Here is an 18913-nt window from a genome sequence, read left to right as displayed (position 1 = left end):
GAAAACCAAACCACTGAAAAATGTATAATGAATGGTAATTGCCTGATCTTTCTCCTGTGATGTTTCTTAACCCCATTTGCTTGACAGGACTTTTTCTGCTCTGCATTAGTGGCTCAGTGAGGAGCAGCAATGGTGCAAGCATCAGGACCAAGACATGTGCTAATGTGGAGTTTTTCATACACAGCTTTCAAAGCAGGAGCCTGACAGGACTTTCTGCTCTGCGTTAGTGGCTCAGTGAGGAGCAGCAGTGGTGCAAGCATCAGGACCAAGACGTGTGCTAATGTGGAGTTTTTCATACACAGCTTTCAAAGCAGGAGCTGCCCCTGGGTTCAGCAGTGTTGGTTGTGCAGCAGCACGACAAATGCAAGGGTTGCAGAGCTGGTGGTGTGTGCCTCAGCAGCAGTGCTGGCTTGCCATGTGGGAGGAGGGAGGTTAGTGGGGCGTCTCTCCTCTCAAAACCTGTAATGTTGTGATGGCTTCCTTGACCACATCTGCATTGCTGTGACTGCAGAGTTGCTCGAGGGTGTCTTTGATCTTGTCCTCTTCTATTTCTTGTCTCAGATCACCTGAATGGGAAATGAAACAATGACACTTAGTTACCTGCCATGGCGTAGTGGCTCCCAACAATTGTTGTAAGATAAAAGTTTGGAGTACTTGCTGTTCATAATAAGCTGCTTCAATTAAAACATTAGTTTCAATAGATACCCTTTGAGCCATTGGAAGTATTGGCCAGAGTATATTTCCTCCTACTTGACTTCTGAGAACTGATTGACAGAAAAAAGAAAATTTTGACATTCAAATAGAATTTCTGGCACTAGTTTGTCTGTATGCTTTTTGCTACCATTCCCGTATTAGTAAGACTCAACTCTTAGCCTTACAGTTAGTCTATAAAATGCTAAGTACATACATCTCTGGAAAAAAGTCTTATAGATTGTGTCTGTTACGTCAATACTTCATAGTAGCACTGAAAGCTGCAAGTTCTTTATCCTTATTCCAATATCTGTGTGGCAACAGGGATAAAATAGAGAATACTGCAAAATCCAGCTTGTCTGTCAATACAGGATTTAAAAGGCAGCTCACCTTGTGATCCATCCTTGCCCAAGTAAAATTGTTATTTTCAATTTATGTAATTTTTTGTGTTAAGATGTGAGACACTGCCACAGGATTTTTGGACTCCTGGTTTCAAGGTGATGGTTTTTTATTGCTACACATCTGGGATAGTCCCATTCTGCAGGAGGCATTTGAGATCTTCCCTGACCATGGAGTGAAACTGAAATGGTGCCCTTCACATGCTTTACTGAGAGTCACTGTGTGAAGGCAGCATTGCTGAAATGGCTGCTTTATCTCAGCTTCTGGTTTGCTCACAGCACAGGCAGAACAAATGTATGCCTGCCTATGAGCATGGTACAGACTCTTTGGACACAAATGCTCTGGGACTGCCAGGCATTTGTGCATAGTGAAGCTGGACAAAGATGCTTTTACTCCATGACTCTAATTTTGGTATTTTGAGACTTGGTTACATCACTGACTCACTGGAATAATGCCTTCCTCTCTCTTTATTTTATTCAACTAATGGTTTAATCAGCTTTTCATAGAGAAAGAAACTACTTGACTATAATTTTTGGTGATCAATACAGAATAAAATTCTAATATCCTTTACTTATTCACTGGAGCTTTGCAGGCAGCATATTTTGGTAACAGAAACCACTTGTCTTCACAAATATTCATCCTTCCCTCACAGACAACTGAAAATGAAGTTACCTGAATTAAGAAGTCTGCACAAAAGGCCCAATGAATTGTATTTCACCTCAGGACTTGTGTTATCATCTCGTAGAAGTTTGTGTAAGCTTTGAACTAGCTGTGATTCTTTAAAAGATTCTTCAAGAGTTTCTGAAAAATAAGCAAAGAAATGGTAACCCTGAGGTGTTATCTGAAAAGAAACTTTAAAGTGAATATGCTTCCTTTTTTAAAGGAAGTTCTGGACTGGCTTCATTTCAAACTGGCTATACAGGGATGTCTTGAGCATCTGTCTTCTGCACTGGAGAATTTCTGTGCTCTTTTCTGTACTGAATTTCTTTAGTGGCCCTATTCCGGAAGACAGGACCAGTCTACTATTGACTGTGTATAGTTAACCTTGTAGTAAATTAAAACCTGCAATGTTCAGTGCTAGAAATGTTGATTCCCATTAGTTGCCTAAATTATTTGAGAGTTTTAATGGTAGAGAAGCAGTAAAATGGGCTCTTGAGTCTTACATGTTGGGAAAGGAAATGACAAATTTCAAGTTTATTTTTCTTTTCAATTTACCTTTTAAGGTACATAGATTTCCGTGGTGTCTCTCTATTGTAATAAATTCAGACCTATTTTCAAGTTATACAGGATAAGTCTGAAAACATTTGTTCCTAACTCTGAAAATGAGCTCAGGAAAAGTAATTTGAATCTTTATCATTTTCTCACTTGCTTTATTTGCAGCTTCTACAATGCCTTTTCATTTATGTTTCTGCATTATTCTTTCCTTATGTCTGTTTGAACATTATTTCTGCTACTTACAGTCTTCATTGACTATTTGAGTATATTACTTGTCCTTATTTAGCCTTTATCATCTCATTTTTATCTCCATCGCCTTCACTTCCCCCCCCCTTTTTTTTAGGTTTCTAGCATCATATTATGCTGCTCAAATAGTGCCTGTCCACACAGCATGATAATTTGACTCTATCCTAAATAAACAAAACCCTTCAGGCCATTCCCAAAGCAAATTGATTTTATGATCTGAATGGTGACAACCTTTATTTCATGCTGAAGAGCTAAATGTAGACAAGAAATGTGCTTTTTCTTACATGTTACCTAGAATTAACAGCATGACAATGTTTCTTAATAATTGAGGATCTTGCACAGATAAATGCTTTTAGGAGGAAAATACCTAAATCGATGGCAGATGCTATTGCCAAGGCATTCAGAGCCTCATTTTGCATGGCAGCATGTTCACTTGTTGTCATGGAAACCAGATGCTTCACTCCTTGTGCTGCCTGGATGGCTTTGACCACTTCCTGTGAAAGCAAAGGTAAAACAGATGGAAATCTAATGTAGGAATGCAGTAGAATGAAGAGGGAAATGAGATTGCACCCTTCAGCTTCTGAATAGAGGGAAATTATTTGTTTGCTGCAGTGCAAACTGACAATATTCAAAGACTAGGGATAACATTGCTTTTGGCACTGATCATACATGTCTGCTTAGGGCTGGTCTAATATACCTGGAATATCTACACTTAGAATTAACTATAGGTGCATGTCTGTAAGATAAATTTATATTTTGTCTCATTTCAATTTGTCCTTATTCCACTCTTTCATTTCAAGCCATCAAACTAGCAAGAATTAGTTTTGCTTTATCAAAGCCTGTGCAGAGAGTATCTACTTTAGTCAGTACCTCATAGTAAGGCATGGCTGGGATACTTGTGTGTAGTAGCACAATTTACGAAAGCAGAAGCCTGTTTGAGAATGCCAGCATGTAAAGGTCATGCCAGATTTGTCCATCATGGATAAGTGGGCTCTTTGGGGTGTTCAGAGGACTGATATTTAGGACAGCTCTGGCTTAATTTTACCTTTTTAATTTCTTTGTAATTTGAAACATGTTTATGGCCATAGAAAAGCTTTACCTGCTTACTACCATTTGTCAGGCCTTATTCAAGCAGGGTCAATGTTGACAAGTGACAGTGAGTGACCATGGTGCTGGTTTCTGTGAGTTGTCTGTGCCTATGGAGAACACAGGTTTCCCCCTTACTGGTATTGAGGCAGACCAGAGAGGTTGTCACTGTGAACCTTCATGATTTTCATTATAAAGCTGCGTGTGCTGTTTAATCCCTAGCTCTGTCTACAAGCTTTAAAAATACTTGAGAAAGGTGCAGTAGAAGTCTGCAGAGCAGGGGTTCTGGTACCTGGGATCTGTTGTGGTGCAGGATGGATGCCAGCAGCCGGTTTGCCTCTCCGCAGATGCCGCTGTGGTCGCTCACGCTGCACCACTGCACCAGCCTGTTGAGCAGCAGGGGGTCTTGGCCCAGGATTTCGGCTGCATCAGCTGAAGAGAAAAACATCACCAAGAGGCATTCAAAATCAGACCCCTCAGTCTGTCTGCCACAGGAATGCCAGTGTAGAAGTAACTGGGGTGGTGGACCTGTGCTCAGCAACTTTCAAGAACTCTAATTGAAGCACTGAGCTTTTAAAAGATCTTGGAAATATTTTCCAAAGGAATCATGGAGGGGAAAGACAAAATAAGCTGTGTCAATAGAATCATTTTAAAGGGGCTGCTGAAACAGGGCTTAAAATAAGCAACTTTCTGCCTTTGAAAACAAATATTCTGTTGTGATACTTCAGGAGATCCATCCCCTTCCCACTTGGCTTTTGGCACTTGCACTTCGAGCCCTGCACAAATGTAATTGTGGGCTCTTGGGAGCCTGTTCGTGCTGTTTTGGTGACAATCCATTACTGCTGGTAGTGTGGGAAGCCAAGTCTTGTTACAGAATAGCAGTGTGTCAGTAACTGGATGACCTGAGTCTTAAGAATGTGTGTTGAACCATGTGTAAGGCATTATCAGAAATTCCCCTTACTGTGGAAGAGCCCTTTAATTTGCATTTCCCTGTGTTTCAGGAACCCTATCTCAAGACTTGCTAGAAATATTTAGTGTCTGTGGTTGACATTTGAAGAAACCTCACGAGATAACTTGTCCTAGGAAATGGAACTCTAATTATGTGAACATCTGTAACAGAAGGGATATGTTTGATAGAGGCATCACCCTGCTCCTCTTCCTTTAGCTGTCCCTTTCTCTGTGCACTGCGTTTCTTTTGAGATAGACTGGAAGAACCAGATGGAGTGTGCACTAGAAGGTCAGTGTCAATAAACCACAAGATTGCTCTGGATATTTTCCAGAAGCTGTAAGTCAGCCTATGCTCTGTCGGTTTTGGAGAAGGGAGATGGGGAAGTGCACGCACTTTTTCATTTGTCCAGTACGCTAAGGAACAATCCACATTTCAAAATCCCACAAGGAATCTGGGAGCTTATAGTCTGGCTGGCATACTTTGTTTTGAGACAAGAGTTACTGGGCATTCAGAGCTACCTACATGTTGTCTCCTGTAACACAAGACTCTTGTTTCTAGTCAGATGTTCCTAGTTAGTCTGCAGAGATCACAGTAATCCAGCTTAGTACAGGAAGTTGAAGTAAGAGGCTGGAGGATGGAACCAGTTTAAGAGATTTGTGGCGAAGGTGGGTTCTTAACTCAGTTTGACAGGCAGTAGAGCTCTTTGAGATAAATTCCAGTTAGTTACTCTTAGCAGGAAGACCTTTATTCAAATTTGTCATTTTAAGAGGTTGAACTTTCAGTTGTGCTGAAAGTCCTTTGGCTACTGAAGTGCACAAATTATTCTGCTCCTCTGAAGCCAAATGGTGGAAGAACCAGGAGCTAACATCTCTTTAGAGTAATGAAGCTGACAGATCTGCCTGCAGTTTTCTGTGGTTAGGAAGAAACCTGCCTCTTCTAGTCTGTAAGCCTCAGCGTGTCTGCTGAGAGTCAGAGTAATGAATTTATACTAGATAAGGCAATTAAGTAATTTAGTGTGGACTTCTTAGTAGATGTGTGTTCATAAGGGTTTCAGACTGAGTTAATTAAAGGCAATGTTAGCTTGTGGGTAAACAGAATAGAAGGTAATTAAAAGTAGGAGAATTGTGTGTTCATAGGTGGGAATGGATAAACATTGAGTCTCCTACATATTTTATTCTACTTTGCATTTTGATAAATTAATTTGATAATGAATAAATTAATGATAAATTTGATAATTAATTTGTTTCAGATTCAGAAGTGCCAAATTCTGACTTTGTATTAGGGCTGGTAAATAAAATTAAAAAAGATAATTTAGTGTTTGATAATTTAGATCTATGTTACCATGATGTCTCAATTTTGAATGTTAAATGCCTTGTCACAATTGAGATATAACTTTGGAGAAATGACCTTACAGTGACTTCTTCAAAGCCTCAGAACAAGAAGATGCTAGGTTTCTATGTGTCTTGTAGTGTTCATTTCCTACCACAGTGAAATGTAAGTGAAAGCAGCTTTTCACTGGACTGAAAGTAGTGCAAATTAATAGAAGGACTAGATCTAAATTTTCTATCATGCATGTTAATTTGATAAAATAGGCAAATAGTTCTCATATTAAGTGGTGTCTGCAGTAGTGCAATGGAGTGCAGCATGGAATGTAGCAGAGTGAGGTTTTATCTTCTTCCATATGACTAATGAAGTGATGTCTGTAATTGTCCTATATCAGTTATCACTTACCATCACAAGATGGTCTTAACTATTCTGGTTTTAATGTATGTTACTCCTGCATATCAAAGAATCAATACTGATTAATGCTCTAGAGCAGCTGCTCTGGCAATGTGAAAGACAGTACCAAACTGCATATGGCACTTGTTTTGTGTCACTGTCTGGTAAGAGATAAGCAAGCCTAAGGATAAATTAAGATATTGAATTATATCTTAATGTAATTCCAACACTGCATTTTGAGAAACATGCACAATGATGTGCACAGAAAGATTATTGCTGCTTTTGCATACCCCCTCTGTGTTAAACTGAATGAAGTACAAGGAGATAATCCAATACATTAACATGAAAAGTAAATTCAACATTTGAGCCACGTGAGCAAGATAAAACTGGCAACATGTATAGAAAGACTGGTAGAAATTAATTTCTCCTGCCTTGCTCCACCCCAGCTCCCTTTATTCATTTTGTGTTCTCTAGTTCTTTATTGATTTGCTGTCCTGAGATTAGACATTAAAACCTGGCTCTTTTTCATCATGCTCATGCCTTGCTGCTGCTGTGTCTCTGGTGAAAAGCATCTTTTTAGGCCTTTGCCCATTCTCACTGACTGCTGCAGATTTGTTCCATGTGGTTTGTTTCTCAACTACCTCTGAGGCTGACTGGGGCAGTCTGGAAAGCATGCAGCCTCTGGCAATAATCTCTGCTGGAAGCTCTCCAGATGGAGTGGAATTGGGTTAGCAGGACACTCAGCCTGTAGTCTTGCGCAGCTTGTTTTGCAGGGGAAGGGAGGAGGGGAGCTCATGGATGATCTCAGTGAAGTTGCAGGTGCCTACCTTGACCATCTGCTAACATCCGTAATGTTCCGAGGAGTTTAAACTGCACAGGAGGGCTCTCTGACCTTAGAAGCGCCTCGATCCGCTCTGCAACACCTTCCTCCAGCATCTGAACCTTGCTGACAACTAGGAAATGGGAAAGAGGGGTTGATGTGAGGCTCAGTAATGGCACAAACATCCGAAAATGTAGATATAACATAACTGTTGTGAACTGTGTGCTGTGTTAGGCTTCTAGTGAAAAATCCAACTTGTTAGCAAGCTCAGAAATTAAGTCAGGACTACCTGAGTGCTTCGACTTCTCTTTTGGGCTAAAACTTTCATAGGAACTGCTCTTGGGTATTTTTGGTCACTTTTGATCTTAGCCCTGCCCAGTGCAAAGTACATAAAGCGCAGCATTGTTGTTTCTCTTCCTTTTTTTAGTTGTAACAGATTATCCATCCACTTGCCCAGTCCACATGAGAGCCTGTTCTGTGCTAGCTCATCTTAACTGAACTGGGGCCATATTTCTTGGAAATGGATTTTCTCTTTGTATTTGAGCTCACTGATGCCCTGTTGTTCATGCCTTTGTTTCTGTGCTTTCCTTTCCTCATTTTTGTGTCTTTGCTCCAGTGGTTGGTGCAGTAAATCCCTTGTAATAATCAGAAGCTTGTCTGCAAGGAGTCTTAATACTGCTTAATTGTGCTACCAAAAGCTGCTTCCTCCAGAGCAATTTTTTTCCTATCTTCTGCATATATTTCTGGGGGAGTGGTGAGGAAGATTGGACAGTGAAATGAGGGAATTAACTGTTATATCCCTCATCTTTTTATTGGGCAAATTGAGAAGCACACCCTGTTAGGTAACTTGCTCTTAATGTCCTTGTTCTTCAGTGGCACAGACTGACTCCTTTTACTAGATTGTAATGACTTTTTAATTTTTTATAAGCATCTGTTATCTTTTAAGATCAATGCTTGAATTGAAGAGTTTTCCATGTCTATTTCCAAGTGTTCACCCATATTTAATTCATGTTTATGGATTTCCACTCAGTGTCTTCATTTTTCTTTTTCAGGTAACAGATTATATTATTAAAAGCAATAGAGTGTGTGTTTCTTGAAGTTAGAGAATACCTAACAGATATTACAGATAAATTACAGATATTTTTATGAATTGATGACAAAAAGTATATTGTAGGAATAGCTTTTTAAGTGTCCACACACTTGGAAACATCTGAAATGGTTTGTAATGGACTTGAAGAAAACAGATAATCAAAAAGCTGAATGTTGATGTTTTATAATTGAGTTGAGCTTTTTAAAATGCAGATTCAAAGAAGATTAGGATTTACTAGTTCTGTATAATATTAATGAATATTAGCGTTATAGAGGAGAAAGTTTGACATCCCTACCAGGTGTCTCCACCCCATTTTCCGTATTTTAAGCTATGAACCCTGTTCTGATTTTTTTTTTTTTTTTTTTTTTTTTTTTCTTGAGCTGCCGTGTGCTATTAATATGAAACTACTTCAGCAGCTGGTAATAAGATTCCAGTTTATGATATTTAAACTCTTGATGTAGATGAGAAACTCCTGATGAATTATTCAAATATATGTTCCTGCAGGGGAGGAGGAAAAGGTCAATTGCCCCTCAGAACACAAGGGGCTGGTATTGGTGCTGGGACAGAGGTGCAGGGATGACCCCTGTGTGCAGAGGGTGGCAGTGAGTCTGTGTCCAGCTGTGCACCTGGGACAGCGAGGCTCTGCAGGGCGCTGAGCGCAGCCTGTTGCACTGAGGTGTCCCCGCTCCGCACGTGCTTCTCCAGCAGATCCAGGAGCTGGTGGATCACCCCCAGCTGCAGCAGCCGCAGACAGTTCCCGTCTGAAGAGAGAGGCACAACCAAGCAGGTGAGAGAGGTAAGAAACACAATGGGTGATGCAAAATCAGAATTCAGGGAGTCTTTGCCTTGACTGTTCATGTCTTGCTAAGATCAAGACTATAGCTTTTGCATTGCTTTTTGCAACCTTCACCTCTTTAGAGAGAAGTGAGCATCAGCTACCTGTAAACTGATGCTGAGACAGATTCCAGTGGAGCTTAGCTCAAGAGAGCTTTCAAGGGGCAATCGCTGTCAAATTCAAAACCATAGGTTCCCCAGTCCCTTTTGTTTTCCCTCAGTACTGCTGCATTTTCCACTATACATGTAGTAGAATACCAGTGGCATTTTTCATTTCTCACCAGGACAGCTTTAAGGCTCTTTAATTTTGCTATTCTACTGATTTAAGACGCTACTGTGAAACCAGGGATCTTACCCACCAATGGTAAATCTGATTACTAGTTCTGTACTGCTGTTATTCTTTGTTTCTATGAAATAAATTGTCATTAATGACTCCTTGAATGAATCAGAGCTGGATTTTTCTTACCTTTTTTGAGAAACCCTTTTTCTGAAATGAGAAGTCTATTTGTGCTGCACTCACATGAAGCTCAGAAAATGAGTTGTCCTGAAGAGATCTGGTTTATTAAATCCCAGTGAAAGAGCAGATTTGTACATTCCAAAAAACCTACCACTATGCCCGGCAATGCTCTGCAGTATTTTGTCAGTGCTTGTCTGGATGTCTCCTCCTGTCTTTGCTGGACAGGTGGCAGCTTTGTTTTCAGAAGCTGCTTAGCTCACCTTGTTAGGAAATGAGGAAGTTCTGCTAAGGAGCAAAAGGAAGCCCTCTGTGCTACAGATGGCATCCTTTCTGGAGGAAGTTTTTTGAAGATGCCATTTGGAAAATAATTTTCTGCATTTTTCTTTATGCAGTTTGCTATGCCCAAAGAGAAGTATATGCCTGACACACATTAATATCTCCTTATTGTGTGCTTTTACCTTGTGAAAGCTGTTTGTTGAAAATAGCAAAACAGTGTGAACACTAAATAGAAAGACAAATTCACCTGGAATAAAGAGTTATCCATGGAACTGCACACACCTCATGCAAATACGTGGTCTGGCCAAAAGTAGCTCTAGTACTTTGTTGCAGTAATAAGCAGATGGGACTCAGTTTCTTCATGCAGAAAAGCCAAATGTTACAGCTCATTTTAGTACAGTTTTCAAGAGCTCATGTATAACTGTAATTGGTTCATAGCTTTCTTTCCACTCAAGTAATTAGTTAGAAAATGCTTGTGTGTGTATATGTGCTAAAACTGCCTCTTTACCCAGGTGTTTACATATTTTCTTTGCGGATTCTCATGGGAAAGACTCCTTGTTTTTTGCAGGTGCAAATGGTTCTCTTTCCAGAATAGTTTGTTGTGCTCACTGCTTCTCATTCCTCTGATTCTTTCTTATGGGAACTTAGAGGCTTAGCTGGTAATTCAGCAGAGCAAGGCCTGATTTTATAAGGCCTTTTTTTAATAATATCGCTACCTGTATGCAACAGTACTTCTCATGGTTCTAACTGAATTTACAGACTGAGGTGTACAGACTTCTAATTTTTGTATGTGTAGCGTGTAAGAGGGGCCTTAGTAATTTTAATAGTTTTGCTGGTTTGGATGTTATTTCCACCTCAAAGTCATAGACACTCCTGTTGGCTTTTAAATGTGCTGCCTTTTGAACGAGTGCCTATTATTCTTTTCATCTCTTAACATTTCACTTAGTAGTCTGTTTTTCCTCTGTATTCTTACATATGTTAGATCAGAATTTGTCAAATGCTTTAAAAATGTAGTTGGATATGTTCATGAGGGAGCTGTCAGTCTGTGAAACAGTTAGAATTCTACTCACACAGAAGTATTTTGATACCATTTTATGCATACATTCTCTAAAGCTGATGGTTTTGCTTGTCATTCTTCAAGTGTTTTCTTGCCTAGTCCTAATCCTTGGAGATCAGAGTATATGAGGAAAATTGCCCAGTCCTCCTTAAGAGTAGGCTCCATAGAAATAGGTCACCTCTTTTAGTCTGATAAAGTTCTACAGGGAAAGTATTTTGATCTTCAGATAGACTAACCTTAATTGAACTTAATTTCTCTCCTTCCCCCCACCTCTCAAACTGAAGAATGTCAGAACATTTTTTTACCCTCATGTAGTAAAGTGCAAATAGGCAGAGCCCATTAGTGGTTGCCTTGCTTTGATTGTCACAGAGTTCCAAATTGCTTTTCTTTCCTATGGAGTTTTTGCTTGGATAGCAGCAGAACATCCAATTTAATGGCTCATAGTTAGTCTGATAGGAACAGCTACTTTTCATAGCTGCAAAAGCTGTCTGTCATCTTTTCACTGCCTAGAAGTCATTTGATGCTGAGAACAGATTTCCATAGGATTTTTTTTTCTCTCAGATTAAAAGCTGTGCATACATCAGTGGCACACACTGAGGCATGAGAGGGATTATTCAGTTCTTCCACACGAAACATCTAATGCTGTGGTGGGGAAAATGGGAGGAGAAGAGCAAGTGACAAAGCAAGCCATTCAGCTGAGTAAATTGAAATAGCCTGTTGAAGGCACTGGGGGCACTTCTGTGGCCTTTGTAGAGCCATGATGCACAATGGCTGATTCAGAACAAGGTATGAGGCAAGGAAGAAAGGGAGTCTAGAAAGGTTGTAAGGTAGAGGTGAAGAGATGTATGGATGATAGCTTGCTTTAAAAAAACCCCAAAACCGACATTCAGACAGATGTGAGGGAATTTTTCCTAATAATTAAACACCTATTAATGCAGAAAGTTGAGCAATTTTGTTAATTGAGTTTGAAGCCAGTACAGTAGCTATCAGTGAGATAGGACAGGAAGTGTGGGGGGGATCTTTTGCTGATTGATTGAGCACAGCATGCTTTCAAGGAGTCTGCTCATAAGAATATCTCTTTCTGTCTGCAGAGTATAAAGGCTCATTACTTTCTATAATAGGAATTGAAAGATAAAATGGCTTATCTTGAGATTTCTTCCCATCTCAATATCTGAGAAATCCTCCCTTCCTAAAAGTGATTTGAAATGTAAAACAGCAGTAACTCTGTGGGTTTTTTGTTTGGGTTTTTTGTTTGTTTGAGGGTTTTTCTGTGTGTTTTGTGGGTTTTTGGTGTGTGGGGGTTTTTTGTTTGGTTGTTTCTGTTTTGGTTTTTTTTTAATTTCTAAGAAATATATTTGCCATTAAGTATTTCCAGAGATTCCTCTCTAATAAAGTGTGGTTCAGCAAAAAAAAAAAAAAACAACAACATTGCAAAGGCTTGCATACTTGATCACCCCTTTTGTTATGATTATGCCCCCCAAATTCTTTTAGTATCAGTAGCATCTGTAACTTAAAAGCATGCAAGTCTCTAGTCTGCAGAACAGAAAGTAACTATTTCAGAACCAGAGAGTAGTCTAATCTGATAGTGTTGGTTTTCTCTGCACTCACGAAGTGGCTTTCCATCTTTGAAGGGTAGAGGATAACCAACCTTACTATTTCTTTTGTAAAATTGGCAAGAAGCCTTGCCTCTGTCTTGGTACCTGCAAGTGTCTGGATGTGGTGCAAGTATCTGTATGCTTAGAGATGACGCCACAGCCCTTAGCAAAAACCTTCTGTATGTACTTATTTGTGTTATGAGAAATAGAGACTATCTCATATCTGATTATAATTAGCCCCCAAACTGAGCTGTTCTGTCAGTGATGACTTTGTTGTTAAGGTGAATAATTGAAGACCTTTATGTTGTTGATTGCTTTGGGGTTGAGAGTGGTGGCATGCAGTGTAAGTGGCCAGTTCTTGATATTTTTTTAACCCATGTTGCCCAAAATACAGCATAGCAGTAATAAAAATTAAGTTGCTGTTAGGCGCAAGCACTGGGCTATAGGCTATAGAAATGAAAAGGGTCATGCCTGAGAATTCCTGCAAGTTTGATAAGAGATTGTGGATGGTTCAAGTAAAAGAAACCAATGGAAAAGGAAACTTCTGCTAGAGAGACTTTTGGATGCTAATTCTTTATGTACCTGGCCTGTAATATTCCCCTTTTTACCTCCAAGGAGCAGAGAGACAATGAGATCTGATGCAGACTTCACAATGCATGTGTCTTCAGCCTGGGAACTGCCTTGGAGCCTCAGCAGGATCTCAGACAGCACCTCTGGCACACCTGCATCCACCAACTGCACTTTCAGAGTATCTGTAGAGATTACAGTAAAAGCACATTAAAAGCTTCTTGGCTTTTTGTGGAAGCATTTCGAACTAGAAAGCTAAATCCCTGAACTTTAGCCAGTTGTTTTCCAGGTGCAGTCACTGTTTTGGTTTTGTTTGTAACAGCTTTCTGGAGCTAGGATGACACCAAGGCAGAATGAGCAAAGCTTTCTGAGTTGGTCTTTGACATTTCTTGTGCTGCCAGTCATGAGCTTTCATGGCTTTAAAATCTATCTAGATATTTTTAGTGTCAGTGCTTGTTGTACCGCTACTTAGAGTATGCATCTTCACAGAGTCACAGAATATTCTGAGCTGGAGGGGATCCACAAGGAGCAGCAAGTCCAACTCTTAAGTAAATGGCCCAAACAGGGATTGAACTGGTACCCTGTTGTTCTGATTTTTAAAATTAAAAGATGATCTACTTTCCTCTTACCCACCATGGAGAGTAAGTGTGAATCTTCTGTCTTTTGGATCTACTGAAATGCAGTGGAATGGTACTCTCTCCTTCCTTTGTTTTCTTACCTGTTCATTTGGTGTTTGGGCCAGGATCTTGCATGTTCTTGGAGCTTATTTCTCCTTGCTGGTTCTGTTAGCGGGATCCCATGACAAACTTGGAACCCAGAGCTTAAACCAGTACAATACCCAGTCTCCGCTTGTTCCACCCAGACCAAAAGGAGCCTTACCATTTTCTGCAAGTGCTTGCAGGACCTCAAAGACAATTTCGAACCTCTCATGGCTCTCTGCTCTCCTCAGTTGTTTCACCAGTTGTTCAGCAACTTTTGTCATGCTTAGAGCTTCCTTGGCTGAATCTGTGTAGGTGATAAAGTCAGGATTTTGAAATTTTATTTGATTAAATGATTAAAGATATCTCCCTATGATCTGAAGTGGTTAGACACTGTCTTTGAAGGCTTTTTCTGTTCTTGTAGACTTCTGTTTCTTTGGACAGCACTGAGACAGCAGAACTCTATCCCTTCTCCCCCCCCAGGTTCTTTAACTGTTTTTCTGTAATTTCTGTAGACCTCATAGGTGTCAAATTAATCCTGGCTTAATTTCACTGACTAGTACAAGTCCATCTGTAGTATGATTATTTGTTATAACAATTGGCACATGTTAGTTTGCTGTAGCAGTATATTTCTTGCCTTGATTAGGTGCTTCTAGTCTTGCTGGTATCTTAAACATCTGCAAGATGTATGTTAGCTAAGCTTGCCACTGTTTGACATAGAATACATTTCAATTGAATATGGTATTAAATAATACAACAGCTATAACAAGTACTGACCTCTTTAGAGCATAATGTGACATTGTGGTATCATGTCCCCTTCCCTGCATGTACCCCTAAATGCTGGAAGCAGTAGATCAAGCCAGACCATATATAGAGAGTGGTAATAACTTTGTACTTGGTCTTTTTCTTGCATTACTACTCACAACTTGTGTAAAGTAAGGCAAATATATTTTGAATTAGTGGAGATGCTTTTGCTTTGAAAACTGTGTAAATGAAAATAGAAGCTGTTTTAGTAAGGTATAAAAACTTAATTATTAAATAGAAATTAAATTTTAATAAACAAGCTTTTAATGTACCAAATTTCAAGTAGTTGAAACTGTCAATTTATCATGTGAAGTTATGCCATATCTTCATTTGGGGTCAAAAGCTGGCTGTTAATCTTAATTGTTGTAATGTGGTATAAGTAATTGCTGGTACTCCATAAAAGAGTAGTTATTTCTCCTCTCCAGCTACTGTGGCCAGTTCCTGATTAGATATCAGTAGTGTTTTAAAAACAAAGCCTAAACACCAGCCCTACCCCACCCCAAAAAGAAAGCCCACAAACCTGTGGGCAAGGAAAGGCAGTAACAGTGTGGAGATGGTATTTTGCTCTAAGATGCAGAAACTTAAAAAACTTTAAACAAGACCTTACTTACCAAGGTCTGCCAGATTGTACAAGGCCAATAGAGCAACGTGGACAAGTGGTTCACTCTGTGCATAGTCAGTTAATATTTGGACCAGTGATGGGATCACTCCAACCTTGACCAGCTCTTCCTGAAGGCTGCCTGGTCAGCAAAGCAGAGGTGTTAAAGGTGCTTAAATCAGGAACTGATTAAATCAGTGGGAAGGGTCCAACTGAGATGCTTAGCAGCGCAAGGTAGTCTGGTTCTTTCTCACACCGATAGAATTTGTAAAGCTTTTGGTGGCGGCTCCAGGCTAATGTCTGTGGAGGAAATGCAAGTTTGGGACAGATTTTTGCTAAACCTCCTGGTTTGACTTCGACTTAAGGTATTAAGCCACTGTGTCCATCCACGTGTGCTTGCTGAGGAAAACCCTGATAACGGTTTTCTTTCTTTTTGTAGTTTGTTTTGTAATGAATGAAGGCTTAACATCTGAAATTATTTTGACGGTGCCAAGAACTGTAAGATACAAATTGGACAGTGATGGTTGCTTAACAGCACAGTGGCACTGCTTTTGCAGCAGTGTCTTGCTGAGAGCTGGGCTGTTGCTTGGGTGACAGTGCGTGGCAGACACCAGGAAGGCTCTGGTGCTATTGTAGCACAGGCAATTGGAATTCAGACGGGGAATTGGTGAAGTTAATTTTTCTTCTCTTTGATGCATTTTTTGTTGTGTTAGTACTATGATTTATTAAAGCGTGTCACAGTCGTCTTGGCAAATCTGTGCTGGGCCTGTGCTCTGCCAGAAGGGAAGCAGATGTGCAGGATGGCCATATGCTGCAGCAGTGCTGTGTACAGGAGTTGCATGAGCAAATGGGAATGAAATTGTAGGGAAAAGCTTTTTTAAACTCTTGTGTCATTCCCTGACAAATACATGTAACTCACAGGGAGCTTAGTGGAATCTATACCAGGTGCCTATCACACTTGGATTTCAGAAGAACAGTGAGGGAGGCATACCCACAAATTTCTGAGTAAAGTTGTGCAGATCCACACTAGAAGGATTAGAGAAGATAGGTTGAAGGTAGAGTAATGGATATGAGATACTGGGTGAAAATTTCCGTATTACTTTCAGTATGCAGTAAATATTTTGGGCAGTCTGAGAGTTTAAGATACAAAAAAAATCTTAAACTGCTTTGGGCAAGTAAATGAAAATTGTTTAACTTTTGAGCCCAGCTAGCAAGCTGGTGGCCAGGGAATGTGGAGCACAAAGATCTCCTGCATGCAAGCAGTGGTTCTCAGAGAAGACTATTCCTGGCATGGATAAATATCTCAGTATTTTTTTAATCTCTTTTTTTCCCTAACACACTTTTTAAACAAGTGCTTTGCTTTATAGATGTTCTTATTACTTTGGAAGAAGTCCAAGCCATTCAGGATTTGGACCCAAGGCAAGTCTGCAAAATTGCTTAAGATATGTGTGAGGCTCTACTCCTCTTATGATTTCAAAGCAGTTCTGACAGAGCTGTGCCACTTGAAGTGTGAAAAATGTAGAGGGAAAGCCCAGAGTTCAGGCAGTGCTTGGGGTGCATTCAGCCAGGTGTCTGTGAGCTCTGTGAACTGCATACCTACCTGGAGGCTGAGGTGCATGATGTGCTCAGGTCTCAAAGTTATGAGTTACAGGTTGCAATGCCTTTTAAAATGATGCCTTAGAGCCAGGGAAAAGCAGATTCTCCTCAGTGGATACTTACGGTTATTGTAACAGATACGGCCAATGGCCCTCCCAGCGTGGAGCAGCATTTCTTGGTCTGTGCTCTCCAGCAAAGGTATCAGTGTTAGAACCAAATCTGCTTCAATACATGGTTTCTTCATTTCCTCTGTGTAGATAAAAGACAGGGAATTCCAGGTTTTTGCTATTCAGGAATAAAACAATTGCAATAGCAATAGCTGGTAGCCATGAAACAAAATTCAAGAGTGAAAACATGAAGCTAATGTGCTGTGAGATGCCTTGTAGTAATATTTGAGCAAGACTTACCATTTTTGGCTATCTCTGAGAGCACGTGGGCTGCTTTCACTGCACATCGTGGATTGCCCTTCAGGACTTTTGCCAAAGTTGGGAAGATCCCACTCCCTCTGAGTAGGTGGAAGGATCTCTGCTCTGCAGTGATAAGAGTGTTAGCAATACCTGCCGTAGGTTTGCAGCTGTTTTATTCACATGTTCCTTTGTTTCCTAGAGTTCTGAGTGGGTATCTGTGGGATCCAAGCTTCTGATTTAACAAGGTTCTTAAAGGCTGTCTGAGTATGTGGGCACAGTCATCTGCTTGAATTGCAGCAAGTGTGGTTCCAGCTCATTACTCTGCTTTGTGCTGAATTGAAGCAGGGGTGGCAAGGCAAAGAGGAAAACAGTTTTATCTTCTCTGACTATGAAAGGATGCCTGCATAAGGCATGGGAAGTCAGGGATTAAGGTACTATTCCTCAGGCATGGCCTAGCAATTAATTCTGTAGGTAGGCACAATACATTTTATTAGCGTAGCAATTAGAACAGACAATTCCCTTAGCCTTTTTTAATCAAAGATATGGCCAGCTGGCCTGAAGATACTAAATCACCATCTGCCAGCAGACTCAAATAAATGCAGATTTATGTCGTTTTAGGAGAATGTGCAAAGGCTTTAGGGACTTTTGTATAAGTAGACTAGAAACTACTTTTAAAATGCCTGACCTGATAGGGTCACCCTAAATTAATCCTAGGAGTTTGTAATGAATAGAATATTAAACCTGGAATTTCTCTGGAGCTTTTGGTATTTTAGTGACCAGAAACTTTACCTGGGCACAGGTAATTTAGTGAGTTTTAGACAGAGAGAAAAGAAAGCAACACAGCCTGAGGACAGCTACAGTTCCAGCAGCAATCACTTTTTGAAACAGAGATGATCACAACAAACAAAACCTGATATGAATTCTTTTGAATTGTGCAAATGGTTGATTGGTGATCCAGAGTGATACTTAACTATCTTCAGTAATAGCCAGTAGAATCCCATTCAAACTTTCAAGGATCTGATCTTCAGCTTCTGTGTCATCTCCACAAAGCCCAAGGTATTCCAGGTGCTTATTCAGGGTTTCTAAACAGAATGGGATAGAAAACTTTGGTGAACCAGCATGGAAAATATTGAGTTCCTTGTGGTAGTGCTTTTCAGTACTAATTATTATAAAATGATTTCCTGAGTGGTCCAGATCTAAATATTCTCATTTATTCCAAGAGCATGAGGTCAAAGGCTGCACACAGCTCTTGTGCAGGCATAAACATGCAGGGATAAATTCTATCTGGAAACAGAAATTAACATATAATAACTGTGGCAGGGTTTGAGGTGGGGAGAAGAGAGGAATAATTGCAGGACCCAAATCAAGCCTGTCATTTCTAAATACCTGTTTATCATAAAGACAGTACTTGCAGCTCAACTATCTACTGTGGCAATGGCCAGTAGCAGGCCCTGAAAGGATGCAAGAACAGATGGGGTAAAATACTTCTCCCTTTGTTTCTGGCAACTTTGGCCTTTAGAAACATATTTACATCAATATATATCTAATATATGTTGATCAACGTTTATTTGGATTTTTTTACCTGTAATTCATAATTTTTATCTCCACATCACACAGTTTCACTGTTATAAGAGGAAGATACTTCCCTTTGCTTTGAAATATTTACCGAAAAGGTCAAAGTTGATGGCCTTTGAGTTGCTGTTGTAAGAGAAAGAAATTATTCTTCACTACTTGCTCTTCCATGTCTGTCATAATCAGATGGATTTTTATTATAGTCCTCCTTTGTAATTCCTCTGCCAATTTGCTTAGT

At 40.0% G+C, this 18913-nt stretch overlaps 2 protein-coding genes across 2 annotated transcripts in view; one reads left to right on the top strand and one right to left on the bottom strand.

Annotated features, from left to right (window-relative positions):
- Nucleotides 1-432: 432 nt before the first annotated feature.
- LOC121357402 (rap1 GTPase-GDP dissociation stimulator 1-like) lies at nt 433-17220 on the bottom strand. Its single transcript, XM_041474650.1, has 11 exons — nt 17104-17220; nt 16816-16945; nt 15114-15238; nt 13880-14005; nt 13042-13185; nt 8841-8975; nt 7132-7257; nt 3929-4068; nt 2918-3044; nt 1762-1890; nt 433-566 (listed from the first exon to the last, which is right to left on the bottom strand). The coding sequence occupies exons 2-11, from the start codon at nt 16938-16940 to the stop codon at nt 433-435; spliced, it is 1311 nt and encodes a 436-aa protein (XP_041330584.1). The 5' UTR covers nt 16941-16945; nt 17104-17220.
- The window catches only part of SH2D4B (SH2 domain containing 4B), a 95692-nt gene continuing 85703 nt past the window's right edge, over nt 8925-18913 (top strand). The window contains exon 1 of the mRNA XM_041474637.1: nt 8925-9010. The gene's annotated coding sequence lies outside the window, so the exon portion shown is untranslated. The remainder of the gene's footprint in view (nt 9011-18913) is intronic.

Source organism: Pyrgilauda ruficollis, unplaced genomic scaffold (genome assembly GCF_017590135.1).
Source record: "Pyrgilauda ruficollis isolate IOZ18807 unplaced genomic scaffold, ASM1759013v1 scaffold11, whole genome shotgun sequence".
NCBI classification, from domain to species: Eukaryota; Metazoa; Chordata; class Aves; order Passeriformes; family Passeridae; genus Pyrgilauda; species Pyrgilauda ruficollis.
This window is presented reverse-complemented; position numbering and strand designations above follow the sequence as displayed.

Coding starts and splice junctions, on each gene's coding strand:
- LOC121357402 (XM_041474650.1), bottom strand. CDS start 16,940: ATGAAGAAACCATGTATTGAAGCAGATTTGGTTCTAACACTGATACCT. Junction 13,186..13,879: donor GCAAGCACTTGCAGAAAATG/GTAAGGCTCCTT, acceptor TAATCTCTACAG/ATACTCTGAAAGTGCAGTTG. Junction 3,045..3,928: donor TGCACCACAACAGATCCCAG/GTACCAGAACCC, acceptor TTGCTTTCACAG/GAAGTGGTCAAAGCCATCCA.